Source organism: Neophocaena asiaeorientalis, unplaced genomic scaffold (genome assembly GCF_003031525.2).
Source record: "Neophocaena asiaeorientalis asiaeorientalis breed wild unplaced genomic scaffold, Neophocaena_asiaeorientalis_V1.1 scaffold319, whole genome shotgun sequence".
Classification (NCBI taxonomy): domain Eukaryota; kingdom Metazoa; phylum Chordata; class Mammalia; order Artiodactyla; family Phocoenidae; genus Neophocaena; species Neophocaena asiaeorientalis.
In genome coordinates, this window is record NW_020174103.1 from 1,825,819 (window position 1) to 1,845,583 (window position 19,765).

Here is a 19,765-nt window from a genome sequence, read left to right on the forward strand (position 1 = left end):
GGTCCGCACCGTCCGGGGGGCACGGGCCGGGCGCCCCTCCGTTCCCGGACGCCCGGGCTGCCACCTCTCCAGCCTCCCGTGCCCAGATCGCTGGAAGCCCGGCGACAGGGGGCGCCCCGGAGCCACGGGGAGACCGCGAGGCGCCGACTGGAGCCTGCAGGCGGTGCTGCCCCTGCCTCCCACCTCCCCGCGCCCCACCCCGAGGCTGGGGCTTCGGAGGATGCAGCTGGGTGAGCTATTGCTTGCGGGGGGGTTCCTGCACGCCGAAGCGTGAGCCCCGGGCAGGGCCTTTCCTGGGAATCGGGGTCCCCCGGAACGGGGGGCCCGTCCCGTCCGTCCCCCCTGAACTGGGCGCGCTCCCCGGCGGAGCGCTCGGGTCTGCAGACTTGAACTCTGTCACTCAGCCGAGAAGGGGGCACTTTGCATCCTCTTATATCCATGTTGACCCTAAAACCTTGCCTCCTTTAGTGCAATTGGAGGGAGAGGCAATTTCAGATTGAGGAACCAGCAGATGGAGGAAGTTGGAGATTGGCTTGTAAATATTTTGAGGAGAGATTTTGTAGGGCGAGTGAGGAAGTAGTGATCTATCACACTCAAAACGCCCACACTCCCTTTCTCCCTCTTGCCCCCTCCCCTTTCTTCGTAATCAGCAAAAGGAATCCTGCAGTTGGAGATTTTCCCGGGGCCGCTGGCGCAGTGCGGACGCGGGAGGCGCGGCGGGGGCGCTGCAGTGGCCTCTGTCCCTGCGGCCGCCGGGCCACCTGGCCCGGACCAATTGCGACAGTGACCTCAGCCGGACGGTGCTCTGTCGCCTTCTGCTGCTCCTGAGCCAGTGCTGGCTTTTCCCGTGCGGGGCTGGGTTTTGCTTATTTTGTTTGCTCGCGTAGAGAAACTGCAATTATAGCGACAAGGTAACCCGTTACTGCATTTGTGGAGTTGCTAGTAACTACTAGGGTGGACTCTGGAATATTTCGGAGACTGAAGAAATTGTGTCTTAATAAAGTATTTTGTAAAATTCCGGAAAGCAGTTCAAAAATCGATGACAATACTTAATTTTGTTATTTGTTTGTAGGATCTCAAGATCAGTGTGGTTTTCTAACTATACAAAATACACTATTCAGCTCTGCATAAAGGCTTACCATTGATGTTCTTAAGGCCTTTAATGTATTACCACGTGTAAGCATTAAAGGACACTCAAAAAGGCATTGACTAATGCACGTCTTAAATGCCAGATTCATCACCATGGGAAACAATGGATTGAGCTTTCTTATGTACATCTTGTTTCCTACGATAAAATAAGCGTTATCTCATTCAGTTGTACTGGTTTGAAGGTGGACCTTGCTTGCATATGCTGTATAAAGTGAGAATGGTGAATCAGAGTGCCTGCAGGATGGGCTTACAAGGTCCCTGGCTCTGGGGCTGACAGGTAGCACTGCATTTGTGCAGGTAGCTCAAAGGTTTCCTGATACCGCAGCCACTGCAGTGGAAGACCACATTCCCATCCACTGTGCAGGGGTTATTGAGGAGAAACCTGGGAGCCTGCTGTGTGGGGCACAACAGGAAAGGAAGAATTCTGTACCGCATTGCCTCACAGTGGCCTGGTGGAGTAATTTAAAACAACAACAAAACTGAATTAACCTTTTGCAAACATTGGGAGAAATAACTAATGAGGAAGGTCATCGTTACTTTATACTTATTGAGGAAAATTTGTGAGTGAGCTGAAATGGCCCTAAATATCCTTGAAACATGCCGAAGACCGCAAATACAGCATAGTAACCATTTTGCCCCAAACTGTGCATTTATAACAACAGAAAGCAACTAAATAGCAATTATGATTTTGAGTTACGACTTTAGCACAACTGTTATCACTCTGAGTCTTGCTGCAGCCGTTTGTAAGTTTGAAGTGCACACAAGAACATCATTTATCTCTTTTGGCAGGCAAATACTTAACTGCCCTGCAGTAGGATTATAGATATTTCTTTTTAGATGCGTTCATTTCTGTTCTTTGCATCGGTTATCTCAAGGATACTAATAATAATAATAAGCAAAACCAAATCGTTGAAAAAATTTAGTATTTAGGTTCCATTGTTTTCTGCTTTGTTTGTTGCTAATTTATCACTCCCTTCTCCAAATGGCATGTTACTAATTGCTTCTTTCTGTGTGTTTGTGTGATGCTAATGCGTTGTGGAATTCAATAAATATTAAATCAACCAATCAATCCTTTTTGGAAGTTAATTTAGTAAAATTCATACCTTTTCTTTCTGATAGATTTTCATTAAAAAAGAATAATTGACATTATATCAAATTCACAAATTTAAAGTTTGGAGGTAGGGGTGGAGGAGGAAAGTCCATGGCCGAATCTTTCATACTAAAGAATGAAAAAATGAAAATGGAAAAGTATATATAATTTTTTGACTTTTTGTGATAGTGAGCTAGCACTGTCACACAACAGAAGACAAATGAGCTGGGGAAATTAGTTAAGAGAGTTTGGTATCTGGTATGTAGAAGATGGTCCACCCTGCAGCCCTTTTTCCCTTTAGATGCTCAACCAAATTGAGAACACACACGAGGAACCGAAAGGAAATTAAAATGTTAACCCTATTCAGGGTGAAGTCAGATTGAAGACCATAGCTTAGGCTCAAAGCCAAAATGGGGCATCTTATTCCTTTTCCACTAACTCTTCACCCCCGCCCAGTCACAGCTAAAGAATTACAGTCCTTCCCATCAGTAAAGCAGGAAAGAACCCTACCTGTACTACTTCTCACCTGAAGACCAGAGGCTAAAAAGAGCCTGACACTCTCCAATCCACGAGGCCTGCAGCACAAGTGAGCAAGAGGCAGGACTGTGTGTGAGGAGGGACCTTTCATATACCAGCCCTGCCCATTGGTGGCCCCAGGCCCTCCCCAAGGCCCCTCATCACTGAGTCATTCTGCTCCCAAAGATAAGAGTAAGGGGCTTTAATAACATGACAGAAACATCTTCTGCAGTACCTCCCTAGAGGTAGGAAGTTATGGCACAAATTCCTGATGTTTGGGTCAGGGAGAAATATAGAAAAGAAGAGAAGGGTCCATCTAAGCTGTGTGGTGACCAATTGAGGGAAAGGCAGGGATTGCAGAGGACTCAAGTTTCGGGCTCGGGTGAAGGAAGAGTTGTGAAGGCAGAGGTGACAAACTGAGTTTCAGACCCATTGAGGGGCAGAGGTGTCAGAAGGTCATCCGTGTGAAATTACCATGAAAACACGGCTGGAGACTGAGAACCAGAGACAGAGACAGACGGGAATCACCCACATCAATTATAGTTGAAGTCACTGATGTGGACGAAATGACTATGGAAGAGAAAGTGTAGAAAGAACTGGTATCAGTTGAGGTCTGTCCTGATGGGGCTTTTTCTGTAAACCTACATCGCTGAAAACGCCTCGTAGAGTAACTATGTGGTTTCCTTTACTCATAGAACTACGTGTTAGATCTGTGGGGAAGAACTACAAGACAGAGCTGCCAAGTGAACTGTGAAAAGCCAAACAGTCAAACTTTTTTTATCTTAGGTATTTGGCACGTCCCAATGATCTCTACTGTTCTAGGGTGTGACAGCTTAGGAGTGAATATGATTTGAACTTAATGCATTTTTAAAGGGTATCTAAAATTCAGAACCAGGCAGATCCATCTCCTGACCCTAAACATGGTCCTAAAGAAAACTGCTTGAGGAAATTGGATCCCAAAGATTACAGGTGGGGAATTTTGAAGTTTGTCCATATGCCATTGGAGATCAAAGAAGCCCAACTAAAAGGATTGTGGACGGACTGACATGACAACTGTGGATTGAGCATAACTTCTTTTAGCAAGGGCTACCTTATCTTGAAGGTTCTGGCTTTGGTGAAACAAAGGTGATTGGCAGTGGAAAAAATCAGAACATGTGAAATTCCTTAAAAATTTATTGACTGAAATAAGTTTGCCTATGTTACACATAATTTAATAAAAAGAAAAAAACCTTTACACTTTGTGCAGAAAGTAAAAAAAAAAAACAACCAAAAACTGGAATCAGAGCTTTGGAGATATCTTCCCCTTGTGGACTGGAGAAGGAGAGCAGATGACACGTAGGAAGTGCTTCCAGTTCAGGGGTTCCCAGGACAGATGCACATCTGGGGTAAGGAGCCTGAGGACTGAGGACCAGTGATGATGAGCCCTCTACACACCTTCCGGGGAACTGGCTCATCGCAGTGGGAGAGGCTGAACCTGGACGGGAGTGGATTGGAGAGGGACGAGGACGTGGGAAAGAGGCAAGAGCGCTGTCTACAGTCTTTGGAGAAATTTAACTCTAGAATGCATGAGTAGAAATGAAAGTAAAGCCTGAGTAAAGGGCAACACATGGGCTTTTGTCAGGACAGAGGTACAACTTGGGAGATGGAGCCAGCAGTGGGAGAGAAACTGAGAGTTGAAGGGAGGGGAGAAGGTGACCTCTCCAATGCGTTTGTGGTTTAGATACTTGTCTTCATGCTCCCTGGGTACCCCAGACCAGTTCTTTCTGCTCTCAGACTGCCTTTGACTCTGCAGAATTAAAACTGACCCTGACTGGTTGTGATGGCTCCCTGCCCCTGGGCCCCTCCCCACCAGCCCTGGCTACTCATGCTGACTAGAAGAAGGATTTTTAGGGAAAGAGAACGAATGCCTTGGAATGTAGCTCTGGCTGTTTGTAAGCGTTTATTACAAACCTCGATAGAAGGTAGTAGATGACCCAACTGGTAGTCACACAGAGACATTCCATTGGAATGTTACCCCCTTGAAAACAAAAAGTTTGGGTAAGAATGGCTCTAGCAATAAATGATTTGAAGTAAACCATACTGATTTTGGACCGGCAACCTTCTTGATCCTAAGTGAAGTTTTTTACTCTCAGAAATCAATGGCATGAAAGGAATTGGGAGGAATCTGAGGAAACATGTTGTATACCTGTTTATTCCCAAATAGTTTTCATGGCAGTCTGAGACCAGGGCCTATGCCAACCACATACATGTTCTTGTATTGAAAGTTCAAGGAGCTACATCATTTGGGAGCACCTACAGCAACTAACATAATCTTGGAGGCAATTTCCCGCCACCAGAATCAGGGGAGCCATCATATAGATGCATCACTATTGTCTTTTTAAATTTTGCATTTATGAAGGAGAAACAATTGTTATTTGCAATAATATCAAATATTTGCAGCAAATATATCCCAGGAAAGGACTTTATTTTACAATAATAAAAACTTGGAAAATAACTTAAAGGCATCATTGTAAGAGAAAATATTTCAAATGACATCATCCCAAATTGTTCTTTTAATGTTTTAGAAATTTTAGAGCCTAATTAGGATTTGTTATCCTATGGGTGGCAAAATCCATGATAATGCTTGGAGGGAGGGGTTGTTCTTTTTTGTGAACATTACAGACTTCTCAAAAAAGTCTGCTGAGTTTGAGACTTTAAAAACATCAGTATAATTGAATTCATCTACTCTATAATGCTTTGCAGACAGTTTTTGTAAAGTAATCATTTATTATCCACAAGCAAATAGAATTCATTTCCAGTTTCCACAATGAGTGTGGGATTAGTCATACAGCAAAATACTAAGTCATTTGGCCAGAAAGTTTACTCAGAGTTGTATGAACTGCCAATGGAAAATTTGAGAGCTGTTCATAAATCAAATTATAGAGCTCTCAGAGTTATAAATCACTGTGCAGTCTTGTTCATTATTATTCAGATAGTGTGAAATATTTCCACCATTTCTAAGAATGGGCAACTTACAAAGCCAGTTTGAAAGCAGAAGTCATTGCCTTCTAGATCCAAGATAAGAGTTGCCATGTTCATTACAAGCATTTCAACATTCTTAAGTGAAAAAAGGGAAAAAAGTAAGGTAAGAGGTTTATAAGTTACATAGTAAATATGTTATGAGATGAATAAATTCTTGATTAACTGATGTTTATGAATTAAATTCCAGATTGTCTTAATAAAACAACAGCAACATTTAATAGCTAAATTATCTCCATTTCTTACAATAATTTTTTGTAGGACTTTTGCGTTAAATATTTTGTGGTAGTAGCTTTGTATGCTAATGCATCAGCATGCTGATGGCCTGTGAGAATGTCACTAAGAGAACAGAGATAGCAAGTGTATCAAGGAAAATGGGATGAGTAACCGAAAATTAGTAAAAGATGTTTCAAACACACACAGTTCCAGAGAGTATTGAAATTATCCCAGTGTAATGACATCTCATGGATTTAGGAACAGAAAGAAAAATATGTCTTAAAATGTCTTTGTGGTTCCAAAATACTTTATGGAGTAAGACAGGGAAACAAATAGCAAACTCACTGAATTAGAATACAGTAAAGTTTACATGTCAAAGAAGAAAGCCAAAAACCTAAAGCCTGTTCTTGGTCTTATCTCTGCTGTAGGAGCTTTTAGCCTGGAATTCACGAACAGGATTCTAGGGACCTGAAATTATATGTAAAAGTGTGAGTCTCTTTAGAGGGACATGGTCCATAGTTTTCACCAGGTTCTTAAGGAGTTGTTACCAAAAAGAAAAAGAGAATCCTCAAAACCATACAAATCCACACAGATACCAAGGCTTCTGCAGCATCAAATCATTCTCTCATCCATCGGCATCACATCACCTAAGTGCCTCCCCTGAGACTAGGAGAAGGGTCTGGAGCACCATCAGCCTAGGATGAGCTGAGGAAGCACTCAGCTCTAACCTATACAAGTTCAGGGACATTTCCCCAATGCAGGCGAACACCGCCCACCCTACGGCTAAGTGGAGACAGTGTTCTCTGAGTTTCCTTGTCTTCCGGAGACTTTAAACAGATTGGGAGAGGGGCAAGAGAGTTCACTTTGTAACTTTCATTGGAATGTCAGTTTCAGCCCTGAGAAGGGAAGCCAAGTATTAACTATCTAGGGCCACTCCACAACCATCCAGATGTTGGAATGCATAAGCCCATTCTGAGAGAAAAACACTGGTCCTAGAATTCAGTCTTCAGCTGAGTCTGCAAGGATCTCCATAGTCTTAAGGCTAAAAGAGAGGCAAGGACTTAGTATCAGGCTCCCAGAAACTACTCCTGGATATCCTGGTGAATGTAGCAGCCACTCCTCCTACATCCTGCCTAAGCCTCGGCTGTGAGGCTTTTCAACATCCAGCCTTCCCCGGACACCTGGGAGCTGGGGCCCTGGATCCTACCAGGATAACCCTGCCTGTGGTGTGGAAGACCGCCCACCCATCCTAGTGGCTGAGCTCCATCCACCCACTGTCTCTGGCTTCCCACGCTTGCCGTGCCTGTGAACCCCGCCCCCCATATTCCCAGGACACTAGGTCCCCATGTCCTGTCATTGTGATCACATTCCATCACATTACAAGGCTGGTTATTTCATCATGGGACTTCCTCACTCCAGTGGGCAAGTCCAGTTTCCAGGGTGTCTTACTCTCTCTGTCTGGTGGTTCTATCTCCTCCAGGTTCCCTGCTGACCCCGTAGGCTGTGAAGGGTTTCGTACAATATTCATGCATTCCACCCAGAGACAGCCTTTGAACCACAATTTCCTGAGCGTCTCAGATCCCTCTGGGTCTATTCTTTGCAGTTTCATTTTGGGGCCACCTGCAGTGAAGGCAGGAACCCACCTTGGGCAGACACTGCAGGGTCACATTTAGTGTCCCCCATGTCCTGGCGGTCTGCCCCAGGTGAGCTGATGGAGTCTGGGTCTAGGTGCCTGGATTAAGGAGCACCAGCACCCCGGGAGTCGGCTGGTATGGTCCCTGTTTACTTCTCCTCACTCACAGGGTACAGGACCATGTCCTGGGTTTCCTCATCAGGGAATGTAATGTTGCTTCAACAGGATACAAAAGAATATTAGAGCAAGAAATTGGTAGTAATAATATTGTATTGAAATAATATTAGTATCTAATATTGGTAGTAGATGAGGGGGCAAAGCAGTTAAGATGATTGATTAAGTAAATTATCTGAAATATGTGACTCAGCAGATTATGTTGACCTAAACTTTCAAGATTATTAAAGTACAAAATTAATAGACACATTGGTAAATGGTATACACTTAATTTCATTAGTATACGATATTAACATGGCAGATATTTCAAAGAGAAATTAGGTTGTCCTTTCATGTTATAACTGATAAGATAAATTAATATTTGAAAGTTGCATCACTCCTGATTTTTATGCATAGGCATTGATTCCTGCATCAAAATTATTACATTTTGTGAATTTTAAAAATTGGTCTGAAACTTATTAATTTTCTAGAATATGGTTCCTTAAAGCAAAAATCTTAATGATCTCATCTTGCACTCAACTTTCAAGATGGATAGAATGTTCTACATTAATCAAAAAAATGTGAAATGGAAGCTGGTTTACATGACTTAACAGTCATCCTAAAATAGAACTTTTCATTGTTCTTACTCTTCTTTAGACATAACACTGCACTTGTGTTTCTGATAAATGGGGAAAAGGCACATAAATATCAAGGATGGGGACAGGTAATAGCATAAGAATAGCCAAGGAGAAAAATACTCACAAAAATTGATATTCCTCAGAAAAGGTTTCGGAGGCCCTAGAACCATAGGAAAACTTATCCAGAGTCCCTCTGAGTTTTGCATATACTTTTTTGTGCAGACTTGCAGGTGGTCCCACACACACACACAGCTACAGACTTTTTTATTTTTTAATTGAAGTATAGTTGATTTACAATGTTGTGTTAATTTCTGCTATACAGCAAAGTGACTCAGTTATACATATATATATTCTTTTTCATATTCTTTTCCATTATAGTTTATCACAGGATATTGAATATAGTTCCCTGTGCTCTACAGTAGGACCTTGTTGTTTATCCATTCTTATATATACTAGTTTGCATCTGCCAGCCCCAACCTCCGAATCCATCCCTCCCCCAACTCCCCTCCCCCTTGGCAACTGCAAGTCTGTTCTCTATGTGGCTACAGGCTTTTCGTAGACATTTGAGGGGACAGGTGACATTGTGGAGCAGGTGAAATTATCTTCCAACGCTCTCAGCCTCTGATTTCTGCACTATTATCTCTCTGCTGTAGGTGTCTTGTTCCTGACCACATCGAGATGAAAATGAGCTGGTCTCACTGTCTCATTACAGATGAGACAGAGGCTGAGCCATTTGGCATCTGGCTTTCCTGCCAGGTCAGGAGCAGCAGAGAGACTCTGGTTCACATGATGAAGTTCGTGTCTTTCTCTGTTCAAACTGCTGTAACAAAATACCAGAGAATGGGTAGCTTATAAACAACAGTAATGTATTTCTCACAATTCTGGAGGCTGGCAGTCCTAAATCAGGTGCCAGCATGGTTGGGTTCTGGCGAAGCCCCTTTTCCGTGCTGCAGACTGCTGACTTCTCACTGTGTCCTCACCTGGCAGAAGGGGCCGAGGATCCCTCTGGAGACTGTTTAATAAGGACACTAATCCCATTCATGACAGCTCCCCCCATCATGACCTAATCACCTCCCGAAGGCCCCATCACCTGATACCATCACCTATGAGGGTTAGGATTTCAACATATGGATTTTGGGAGAACCCATTCTGACCATAGCAGCTGGTGTAGGCAAACCAGGAGGAACAGTGCTGTACCTCAGGGCTCGTCATAATGGAAATGTCACCAGCTGTAGGCTTATAGGGAAGGGAAGGAAGTGGTTATCGCAACCTGACACGAGAGGGTCACGTAGACAAGGCAACCCCACAGGAAGGGAGGCAGGAGGATACATCCTCCTAACTCCCTGTTCTCCTTCCCTCTGATCTCCTGCTTGGACATGCTGTTGGCTGAACCCAGCTGGGACGGGGGCAAGGGAGCCCAAGCGTGTCAACCTCCAGGCTTAGAGAGAAGCTTAAAGATTAGGGGGAGAAGGGATCAGAGGGGCAAAGAGAGGGTCTCCAGCCCTGGTGGCTGAGCAGGATGAGAGTCCTGAGAAGCTCTGATGATCCTGTCAAGACTCCAGTCTCTGGGGAAATGGGACTACGAGGCAGAACTTGGCAAGGAGGGCCCTGTAAGAGCTTCATCAAGCAAAGAAAGCAAAAGCTAGTTACTGGAGATGATAGAATTTGCTGAAAAGCTGACTTGATGATTAGTTTCTAACTTCTGGCTCGAGTCCTTCTTATGGGTTAGCAACTGGGATTGGTTGCCAGGGTCCACTGGGGCCCCAGTTTCCTCATCTGTTAAGTGTGAATAATCCTTGGACCTACCCTGGAGCACGACGGTGAGAATTAAATGAGGTAGTACAGGTTAAATGCTTTGAATGGTATAGTAAGTACTCAGTAAATATTAACTATATTTTTATTGTTATTAAATGAAGGAGACAGGATTGGAAAGATCTAAGGATGTCAGGTAGGGCAGGATGGGGAGCTAAATGAATTCCTTTCCTAGATAATGGTTACATGCATGACAGTGCATGACATCACAGCTCATTGGTTAAATTAGCTTTAGTAAGAGTGCATCCACAAACTCTGGCCTGATGAGACTGTTTTTCTTTCCTTTCTCATCATGGGAAGTTGAAAATGATTCAGGTCTAGAGTCCCTCAAACGTATTTAGTGTTTCTGAGGTTCACACACAGTCTCCAATCAGTCTAAGCCATGCAATCATAGGTTGGCAGCATTGACGAATCATCCTAAAGTATATTGATCACCTTTTTAGTTGGGGTATTTCTGGAACAACTTGGAAATTGACAACACGTTAGACGGCATTTGGAAATGGTGCGAGGAAAAAGAGTGAGTTGAAATGCTCCCTAATAGATATTAGTAAAACCCTGTAATTTCTCTCCAGAAGTCAAGGACACTTGGATGAGGAAGCACTTGCTTTGCTCAGCAGAGCGCTGTGCTTGCTGCAGGAGAGGGCGCCCAACCCCTCACAGCCATTCTGATCTTTGGTGGTTTTTTTTTTTTTTGCAGAGTTTCAATTTTTTAAAAAATTGAAGTGTAGTTGATTCAGAGCCATTCCAATCCTGATTTGCCTTCTTCTAGTGTATATATAATTAAAAAATAATAACATGGACATGTCCCTCCTCCATGCCTTGCCAAAGGCTGAGCTGAAACTAGTAGCCCATTTTACAGAGAACATTAAACCAGCCACTGGATATTTAGAAATATGTTGGCACTTTTTTTCTGGCACTTTGGAACTCATTTAGAGGGGAGTCTTCAGTTCATACTCGGACTGGAGTACTGAAGAGGACCTTCTATGTCTGTACATTCCAAAACCGATATGCATAGAAAACAATCCAAAACTTTTGGCAATTTGAAAGGGTACTTAAGTTTTATTGTACTGCCGTACTTGCCTTTCATGATTTTTATTTAATTCATAACAGAGAATTTTTATTTAAATACAAAAGGAGGTGAGATACTTGAATGATATTTTGATGTTCATTTAGTTTCCTTAAATGTGGTTCCTTGGGTTTCCCCAGGTGTCACAGTGGTTAAGAATCCGCCTGCCAATGCAGGAGACATGGGTTCGAGCCCTGGTCTGGGAAGATCCCACATGCCGCGGAGCAACTAAGCCAGTGCACCAAAACTACTGAAGCCTGCGCGCCTAGAGCCCTTGCTCATCAACAAGAGAAGCCCGCGTACCACAAGGAAGAGTAGCCCCTTCCCTGGTGGCTCAGTGGTTGAGAGTCTGCCTGCCGATGTAGGGGACACGGGTTCGTGCCTTGGTTGGGAAAGATCCCACATGCCGCGGAGCGGCTGGGCCCGTGAGCCATGGCCGCTGAGCCTATGCGTCCAGAGCCTGTGCTCCACATCGGGAGAGACCACAACAGTGATGAGGTCCACACACCAAAAAAAAAAAAAAAAAAAAAAAAGTAGCCCCTGCTCACCACAGCTAGAGAAAGCCCGCGCACAGCAATGAAGACCCAACGCAGCCAAAAATAAAATAAATAAATTTATTTTTAAAAAATATGGTGCCTCGGGCTTCCCTGGTGGTGCAGTGGTTGAGAATCTGCCTGGTAATGCAGGGGACACGGGTTCGAGCCCTGGTCTGGGAAGATCCCACATGCCGTGGAGCAACTAGGCCCGTGAGCCACAACTACTGAGCCTGCGCATCTGGAGCTTGTGCTCCGCAACAAGAGAGGCTGCGATAGTGAGAGGCCCGCGCAGCGTGATGAAGAGCAGCCCCCGCTTGCCACAACTAGAGAAAGCCCTCGCACTGAAACGAAGACCCAACACAGCAAAAATAAATAAATAAATTACTAAACTCCTACCCCCAACATCTAAAAAAAAAAAAGTGCTGAATATTTATTTAAAAATATATATATGGTGCCTTTTGTTTCTTAGAATTTCAGAGGCGGCTTTTGTATTTTTGAACTCCTGCATTAATTGTAGTATTGACACATTAAAAGTAAACCTAAATGCATTAATAATTTATATTTTTATTAATTTCATTTGCTTTCATTAGTTACAAAGTTCTCTGTTCTCTATGTCTTATTTCTCATACATGTTTTTCATAACTTGGAGGCTGGTTAGAACATTTTTCAAGCTATGGGTTATAACCCATTAGTGAGCTGTGAAATCAACTTAACATGCTGTGATCAGTCAGCACTTATTAAAATGAAATAAAATACAGTAGATAGAATAGAAACTGAAAGAATACATCACATGCAGTAAAAGTGAGTATGTTTTCTGAAATTTTGTTTTAGTTTTGTGTGTGTGGGTGTATGTGTGTATGTGTGTTTTCTGGATCAAAATGTAGAATGTATATTTTGCCGTGAGCTGCAAAAGATTGGAAAAAAATTGAAAGTCATTGACATGTTATTCATCCAACCACATATCTTGGGAGAGTCTCATGGCTGTGGTTATATTTAATCTTGCCCCTTACAACTACCTGGGAATTAATCAAATGGTTTCTGTTAGCAAAATAAATAAATAAATAAATAAAATATAAAACAGGGCAGGGACTTCCCTGGTGGCACAGTGGTTAAGAATCCGCCTGCCAATGCAGGGGACACGGGTTCCAGCCCTGGTCCGGGAAGAAACCACATGCTGTGGAGCAACTAAGCCCGTGTGCCTCAACTATTGAGCCTGTGCTCTACAGCACACAAGCCACAACTACTGAGCCTGCGTGCCACAGCTACTGAAGCCCAGGCACCTAGAGCCCGTACTCTGCAACAAGAGAAGCCACCGCAATGAGATCATCTCAACTAGAGAAAGCCCGCGTGCAGCAGTGAAGACCCAAAACTGCCAAAAATAAATAAATAAATTTATTTAAAAAAATAAATAAAGAGTGGCAGATAACTCCATGGTAAATTTTTTTACCAGCTATAGGAACTAGTAGTGTTTATTATAGAGCCATATTCATAATACCCATTCTGAATTTGCTAATTGGCAGGTAGTACAAACTTTGACCCACCTGTCTGTGGATGTAAGAACAGTGACCTGAAATCTACTGAAAAGTAGAGCTTCTAAAAGAGGTCTGATATGTCCATTCTGGTTGGTCTTGAATGAATTGTGTGTTTGTGAAGAAACTTGAGGATTTGCTCTTTAATGAAATCATATCAGCAGCAGAAAATTTTAGTACAGTTAGAATATTACAAAATCTGTATTTTTGCAAACTTTTTTATTGTGGTAAAAACACATAACATCAAATTTACATCTTAACCATTTTAAGTGTATAGTTCAAGGGCCTAAAGTACATTCACATTGTTGTGCAACCCTCACCATCACCATCATCCGTCTCCAGACCGCTTTTCATCTTGCAAAACTGAACTCTATACCCATTAATCAGTAACTTCCCAGTCTCCCCTCTCCCACCCTGGGCTTATCAGCAACCCCTGTGAACCAGGACTCTGGCTCTGTTACCATCACTAAATAATACTTATTATTTAGTGATGGTGACCAGTTAAATCTGGCAAAATCCACTTTTATCAAATAATAACAATTTGCTGTAGGATCTAACTGGCTATATATTGTGTCTCTCAAGTACTGCTCTAAATGTTTAGTAACAATGTGCAGTGAAGTAAGGCACTGGGGAGAAAGAAGTTAAAGCGGTTGTACAGAAGCTTGCCAGGAAGAGAAATGAGGATGACAGAAAAGGAAGCATGTGACACATCTGAATTCCTTTTCAATGTGATAACTGAGCCTCTAGGTCAGGGTTCAGCAAGCTGCTGCCCTTCTGCCTGCCTCCTGTTTCTGTACAGCCTGTAAGCTAAGAATGTTTTTTATAGTTTTAAATAGTTGAAAAAAACCAATATAAGAATAGCATAATCATGATATGTGAAAACTGTATAAAATTCAAGTTTCAGTGTCCACAGGTAAAGTTTTATTGGAGCACATCCACACTGCTGTGTTTACAGATTGCCTGTGTGCTTTCATGGTGCAAGGGCAGAGCTGAGTAGTTGTGACAGAGACCACACGGGGTAGCCCGCTCAGTGCAGCACAAACCACAGTGATGCCATTGTAATAATTTGACATTGTTTTAGTGTCGTGCATATCGTCATACCATTGTATGACACTGCATTTTATTTTTTTACTACCAGTGTATGCCAGTCATGCCAAAGCAAGAAAAGAAAGAGAAAATTTGACTTAGTGCTTTTAAAGCAGAGTGGCATGTGGATTATTTTGTCACCAAACTAGATGGCAAAGCATTGTGTGTATAATACACTGACACTATAGCTGTGCTTAAAAAAAAAAACATATATATGTCACATTACCAAACTCAGCATTCATCCAACTCACAGGACAAGTCACAACAATTAGAAATTTTTAAATGAAATATCACAGCAGAGTTTCTTCACAAAAATGAGTCTGTAACCAAAATAAGTTTCTGGGTGGTTTGTTTGTTAGCCAATTAAGGAAAGCCATTTACCAATAGTGAGTTAATTAGATCGTGTTTTATTGCAGTAGCTTAAGGCATGTGCCCAGAGAAAAATAAACTTACTTAAGACTATTTGCCTTTCAGCAAAAACAGTTATTCAAAGGAATGAGGACATCAGGAGCAACATAATTAAAACACACGGCAAATGACTGAGTTTTTCTTGGCGCTTGACAAATCAACAGGTGTTACTGATATTGCTCAGTTCTTACTTATTTGAGAAGTAATTGCTGATTAATTTAGAGTGACTCACAAATTAGCCATTATAAATAGCCTGTGAAACAACTGTGGGAGAGAATATTTCCAAAACGGTTGAGAAAACACTAATTCAGTACAACCTGGGTGGAATCTGCTAAGACTTGATACAATTGATGGTGGATAAAAATGTGTGTGGAGCAGGAGAAATGTTTGTTGGAAAATTTTACAAAACTTGAGAAAATGTAAGGTCCTTAAAGCCTACAGTTATTCATCTTATTATTCATCAGAAGGTACTTTGCAGAAAATATTTGAACCTATTATGTATTTTTTAAATAGTTGTATTGAAATATTATTCACATGCAATTCACCCATTTGAAGTACATATTTCAATGGTTTTTTGTTTGTTTGTTTGTTTATTCACAGGGTTTGTGCAACAAACACCACAATCCAATTTTTAAAAAACGTTTTTGTCCCCATTGAAAGAAACCCATTAGCAGGCATTCCTCCCCCAATCCCCCAATCTCTCACTCCTAAGAAACCACTAATCTGTTTTCTGTCTCTATAAGTTTGACAATTCTTGACATTTCACATAAATGGAATCATACAATGTGTGATCCTTGGGGACTGATGTTTTACACTTAGCATAAAATTCCCAGGGCTCATTTATGTTGTGGCATGTACCAGAACTTCATTTCTTCTTATTGCTGAATCACGTTTCACTGTAAGGATGCACCACATTTTATTTATCTATTCATGAGTTGATAGACATTTGTTTTTTTTCCACTTCTTAGCTATTATGGCTAATACTGCTATGAAGGTTTGTGTACAAGTTTTTGTATGGATGTATGCTTTCACTTCTCTTGGGTATATACGTAGGAATGAAATTGATGTGTAATATGATGACGTAATATTTAACTTTTAGAGCTGCCAGAATTTTACAAAATGCCTGCACTATTTTACAATCCCACCAGCAAGATATAAGGGTTCCAATTTCTCCACATCTTTACCAAAACTTTTTGTTTTGTGTCTTTTTTTATTATAGTCATCTTAGTGCATATGAAGGGGCCTCTCATTGCAGTTTTTATGAACATTTATGTAGTGATTAATGATACTACCTCATTTCCTGTGCTTATTTGCTATTTATATATCTTCTTTGAAGTGATGTCTGTTTAAATCCTTTGTCCATTTAAAAAACTGGAGCATTTGTCTTTTTATTATTGTGTTGTAAGAGTTCTTTATATATCTTGTATTCATGTCCCTTGTAAGATCTATTTTCATATATTTCCTTCCATTGTGTAAGTTGTATTTACTTTCTTGATGGTATCATTTGTGAAAATAACATTTTTGTTGTCATATCTATGAAATCATTGCCTAACCCAAGGTCACAAAATTCATAAAATCTCATAATGGGTCAGCATTGGCAAGTGAGAATTTGCCATTAATTCTGATGGTAGGGAACACTTTGAACCCTAATTAAACAAGATATTTTTTTAAATTCCAGTCTCATTTGTAGGCCTGTCTGACAAAAAGTTATACTCAATTATTAGTAGTATAGTTTCAATTTTATGAATAAAAATTTTGTGAAGATTTATTTTCTTCTTGCTTATAAGTACCTACATAATATCCTTGATTTTGCCCCTTGGCCTGCAAAGCCTAAAATATGTACTATCTGACGCTTCACAGAAAATGTGTGTTGACCTTGCTCTGAGTAAACAGATGAATGATATTTGCTACAAGTGGAGTTTTTGTCTATGGAATGCTCTTAACTGTGTATCCCTGATTTAAAATTGCCTATGGCAAACATACCTAGGATCTATGGATTTATAACTCCCTAGAGAAGGTCATGCAAGCTGTACAACTCTGAGGTATAAAATGGAGAAGTGTCATGACTTAAACACACCCACTGTGTGAGGTGACCCCCAAACCTCAGTTAGAGGCCTCACCTCTTATTCTAGAAGGAAGAACCTACAAAGCCAGGATGTCCTAGACCTCCCCATTCTGCCTGTGCTTTTGATTGCTTGTATCTTTGAAATTATTAATAAAGCTTGATACTAAGTAAGACCTCTGATATTTGTGAGTTAGATATTACAGTCCAGTCCCGTGTGTTAGCTGAAGCACTATTCATGTATTTGAAAACATAAAGTAAGTTTTCCAAAAGTCACAACAAGCAATCTTGGAAAGACTAAATATAATTTTATGCTTGGAGTAGAGAATAATGAATTTCTCTTAAAATAGGTAAAAGAACCATATTTTCTAAAAGGATTACTTGGTGTAATTTGGTAAAGAGTATAGTTACCTTCTACTCAACAATCCACATATTTGTCGAACTCCCTTTAAGCTAGTCTCTTCTGTAAAGTTTTATTATTTACAATTAAATATCTTTTCATGAAAACAAACCAACATATGCAAGTAATAAGGATGCTACAGGGACTTCCCTCGTGGTCCCGTAGCTAAGACTCCATGCTCCCAATGCAGTGGGCCTGGGTTCAATCCCTGGTCAGGGAACTAGATCCCACATGCCACAATGAAGATCCCGCACGCAGCAAGAAAGATCCTGCGTGCCGCAACTAAGACCCAGCACAGGCAGATAAATAAATATTAAAAAAAAAAAAAAAGATGCTATGACCAAAAGTGTTGAATCATCCATACACAGCAAAAGGATTTGATCATTTCAAAACTATTAAACCTAAAAACTATCATCTGTTTTATCAGGTTTTGAAAAAATGATTCTACCTTAAAATTTTAATGAAATGCATTGTTGCCTTTGAGATTTTTTTTCATTCTTTATGGTGCTACTCTTAAGTTTACACCAAAGAAAATCTTCCATCTCAAAACTTTAGAGTTTTCAGAAAAAAAACAGAACAAATTTCTAGGCCATTCTTATTGATCTCCCTTGGAATATTTTTTGTCCTGATGAGATCTGCTATTTTTTTTTTAAAGATTTATTTATTATTTTCATTTATTTATTTTATTTATCTTTGGCTGCTTCGGCTCTTAGTTGCGGCACGCAGGATCTTCAATGAGGCCTGCGGGATCTCCGTTGAGGTGCTCAGGCTCTTCGTTGAGGCACGTGGGCTTCTCTCTAGTTGTGGCGACCAGGTTTTCTCTTCTCTAGTTGTGGTGCACAGGCTCCAGGGCTCGTGGGCTCTGTAGTTTGTGACACGCAGGCTCTCTAGTTGAGGTGCGTGAGCTCAGTAGTTGTGGTGTGTGGGCTTAGTTGCCGCGCGGCCTGTGGGATCTTAGTTCCCTGACCAGGGATCGAACCCACATCCCCTGCATTGAAAGGTGGATTCTTTACCACTGGACCACCAGGGAAGACCCTAGATCTGCTATTATTAATGTCTTTTTCCTAAAGTTATATAACTTCAGTCCTCAAATCATTTGCATAATTTTACAAGGTTTCTACTTTGTTTTTTAGACTCCTCATAACTGATTGACAAGAAAAAACTTGAAAAGATGGAAAAAGTGTATACTATTTGATTTTATAAATGACAACTTCCTGTATCCCACGTTCTGGAAACATGTTATCCTCATGATTTTGAACCAAGTGAAAGTGTGTCCTGAATTAGCCAGTGGGAGAAAGAATGACAGGAAGTATTGAGTAAAATAATTTACTTGAGTGGCTAGTCCCTTTATGAAACATACAGTTGTAAACATATTATGGATCCTTTTGTTTGTTTTTCATTTTAAGGAAAAACATTAACTTTTGGACTACGTCCAGAGTAGCACCATCTCATGGGCATTCCCTCCTCCTACAATTTCAGAAAACCTTTGGTAACTAACTAAGAAAATGCAGAAGATCTTGCAAACAGAGGAAATTACCAATACCCAAGCTCTTAGAAAAGGAAAGAGGAAAAGGACGGAGACGATGGACTCAGAGAATGCGAACAGTGACCTGGATAAAGGGCAGGTTGGTGTGCTGTTGTTGTGGTGGTACTTTCTTCCCTTGCTCTGCCATAATTCCATAATTCTTTTCACAATTTATTAGTGCATTTCCCCCTCTTGTATTCATAGATTCTTCCCTTTAATTCTTTATTCAACTGAAGGAATAAAATTTCATGTTCTCTTTCTAACGTTAAGCAAGTTGAATTAGAAACATATTCACAAGCCATTTTACCAGCTTCTATTGAAGTGTGGCCAATTATACATTGTCCAAACTTTCTTTGATATCCTGGGACATTAAAGATCAGCAAACTGTCAGAAAATATTCTTTTCCTCCCAAAACCACTGGAGAAATTGGAACACCTCTTCTAGAATTTACTGCTTTTTTTTTTTTTGACTCCAGTTTGCAGCCCATCCTCATCACAGGTTTGGCCAGGGCCCCTTTCTTATTTGTATTTATTCATTTATTCCTTTTTGATCTGAATTCCCCACTCCCATTCTCCTCTTACACTTTGGACAAACTATCCACCTGTTTATCCTTTATTTTTTATTTGTGTGTCTTTGTAATACATGGAGTGCTTACGTGCATGTATTTTCGTTTAATTTTTAAAATACATACTGTACATTCTCATGGTTTAGAATATATTTTACTCTCCTGGGATAGTGTCTGGAGGCACTGAGAACGGTCCAGCATCTGGCATGCCGCACATCCTAGGCTGCCCCACAACACGGCCTCTGACAAAATGAGGCTGTCCCGAACCCCTGGCAATAGAATTGTTTACTCTTAAACCCAGAAGGTTGGGAAAGCACCAAAATCTGCATGTGGAATGTGCCCAGGCCGACTTTGAGAAGTTGT

The 19,765-nt window shown here is 41.2% G+C and overlaps 1 protein-coding gene and 1 non-coding gene across 3 annotated transcripts in view; both read left to right on the top strand.

Moving 5' to 3' along the window:
• The first annotated feature begins 3,360 nt into the window (after positions 1–3,360).
• LOC112406056 (small nucleolar RNA SNORA18) lies at positions 3,361–3,491 on the top strand. The gene has a single exon (XR_003004484.1). It is a non-coding gene; the product is annotated as a small nucleolar RNA SNORA18 (small nucleolar RNA).
• A 15,316-nt stretch (positions 3,492–18,807) lies between these two features.
• Positions 18,808–19,765, top strand: part of BEND6 (BEN domain containing 6) — a 31,487-nt gene continuing 30,529 nt past the window's right edge. For both annotated transcript variants that reach the window (XM_024754695.1, XM_024754696.1), the window contains exon 1: positions 18,808–18,937. In XM_024754695.1, the coding sequence (XP_024610463.1) occupies positions 18,818–18,937 (120 nt within the window). In that variant the 5' untranslated portion in view covers positions 18,808–18,817. The remainder of the gene's footprint in view (positions 18,938–19,765) is intronic.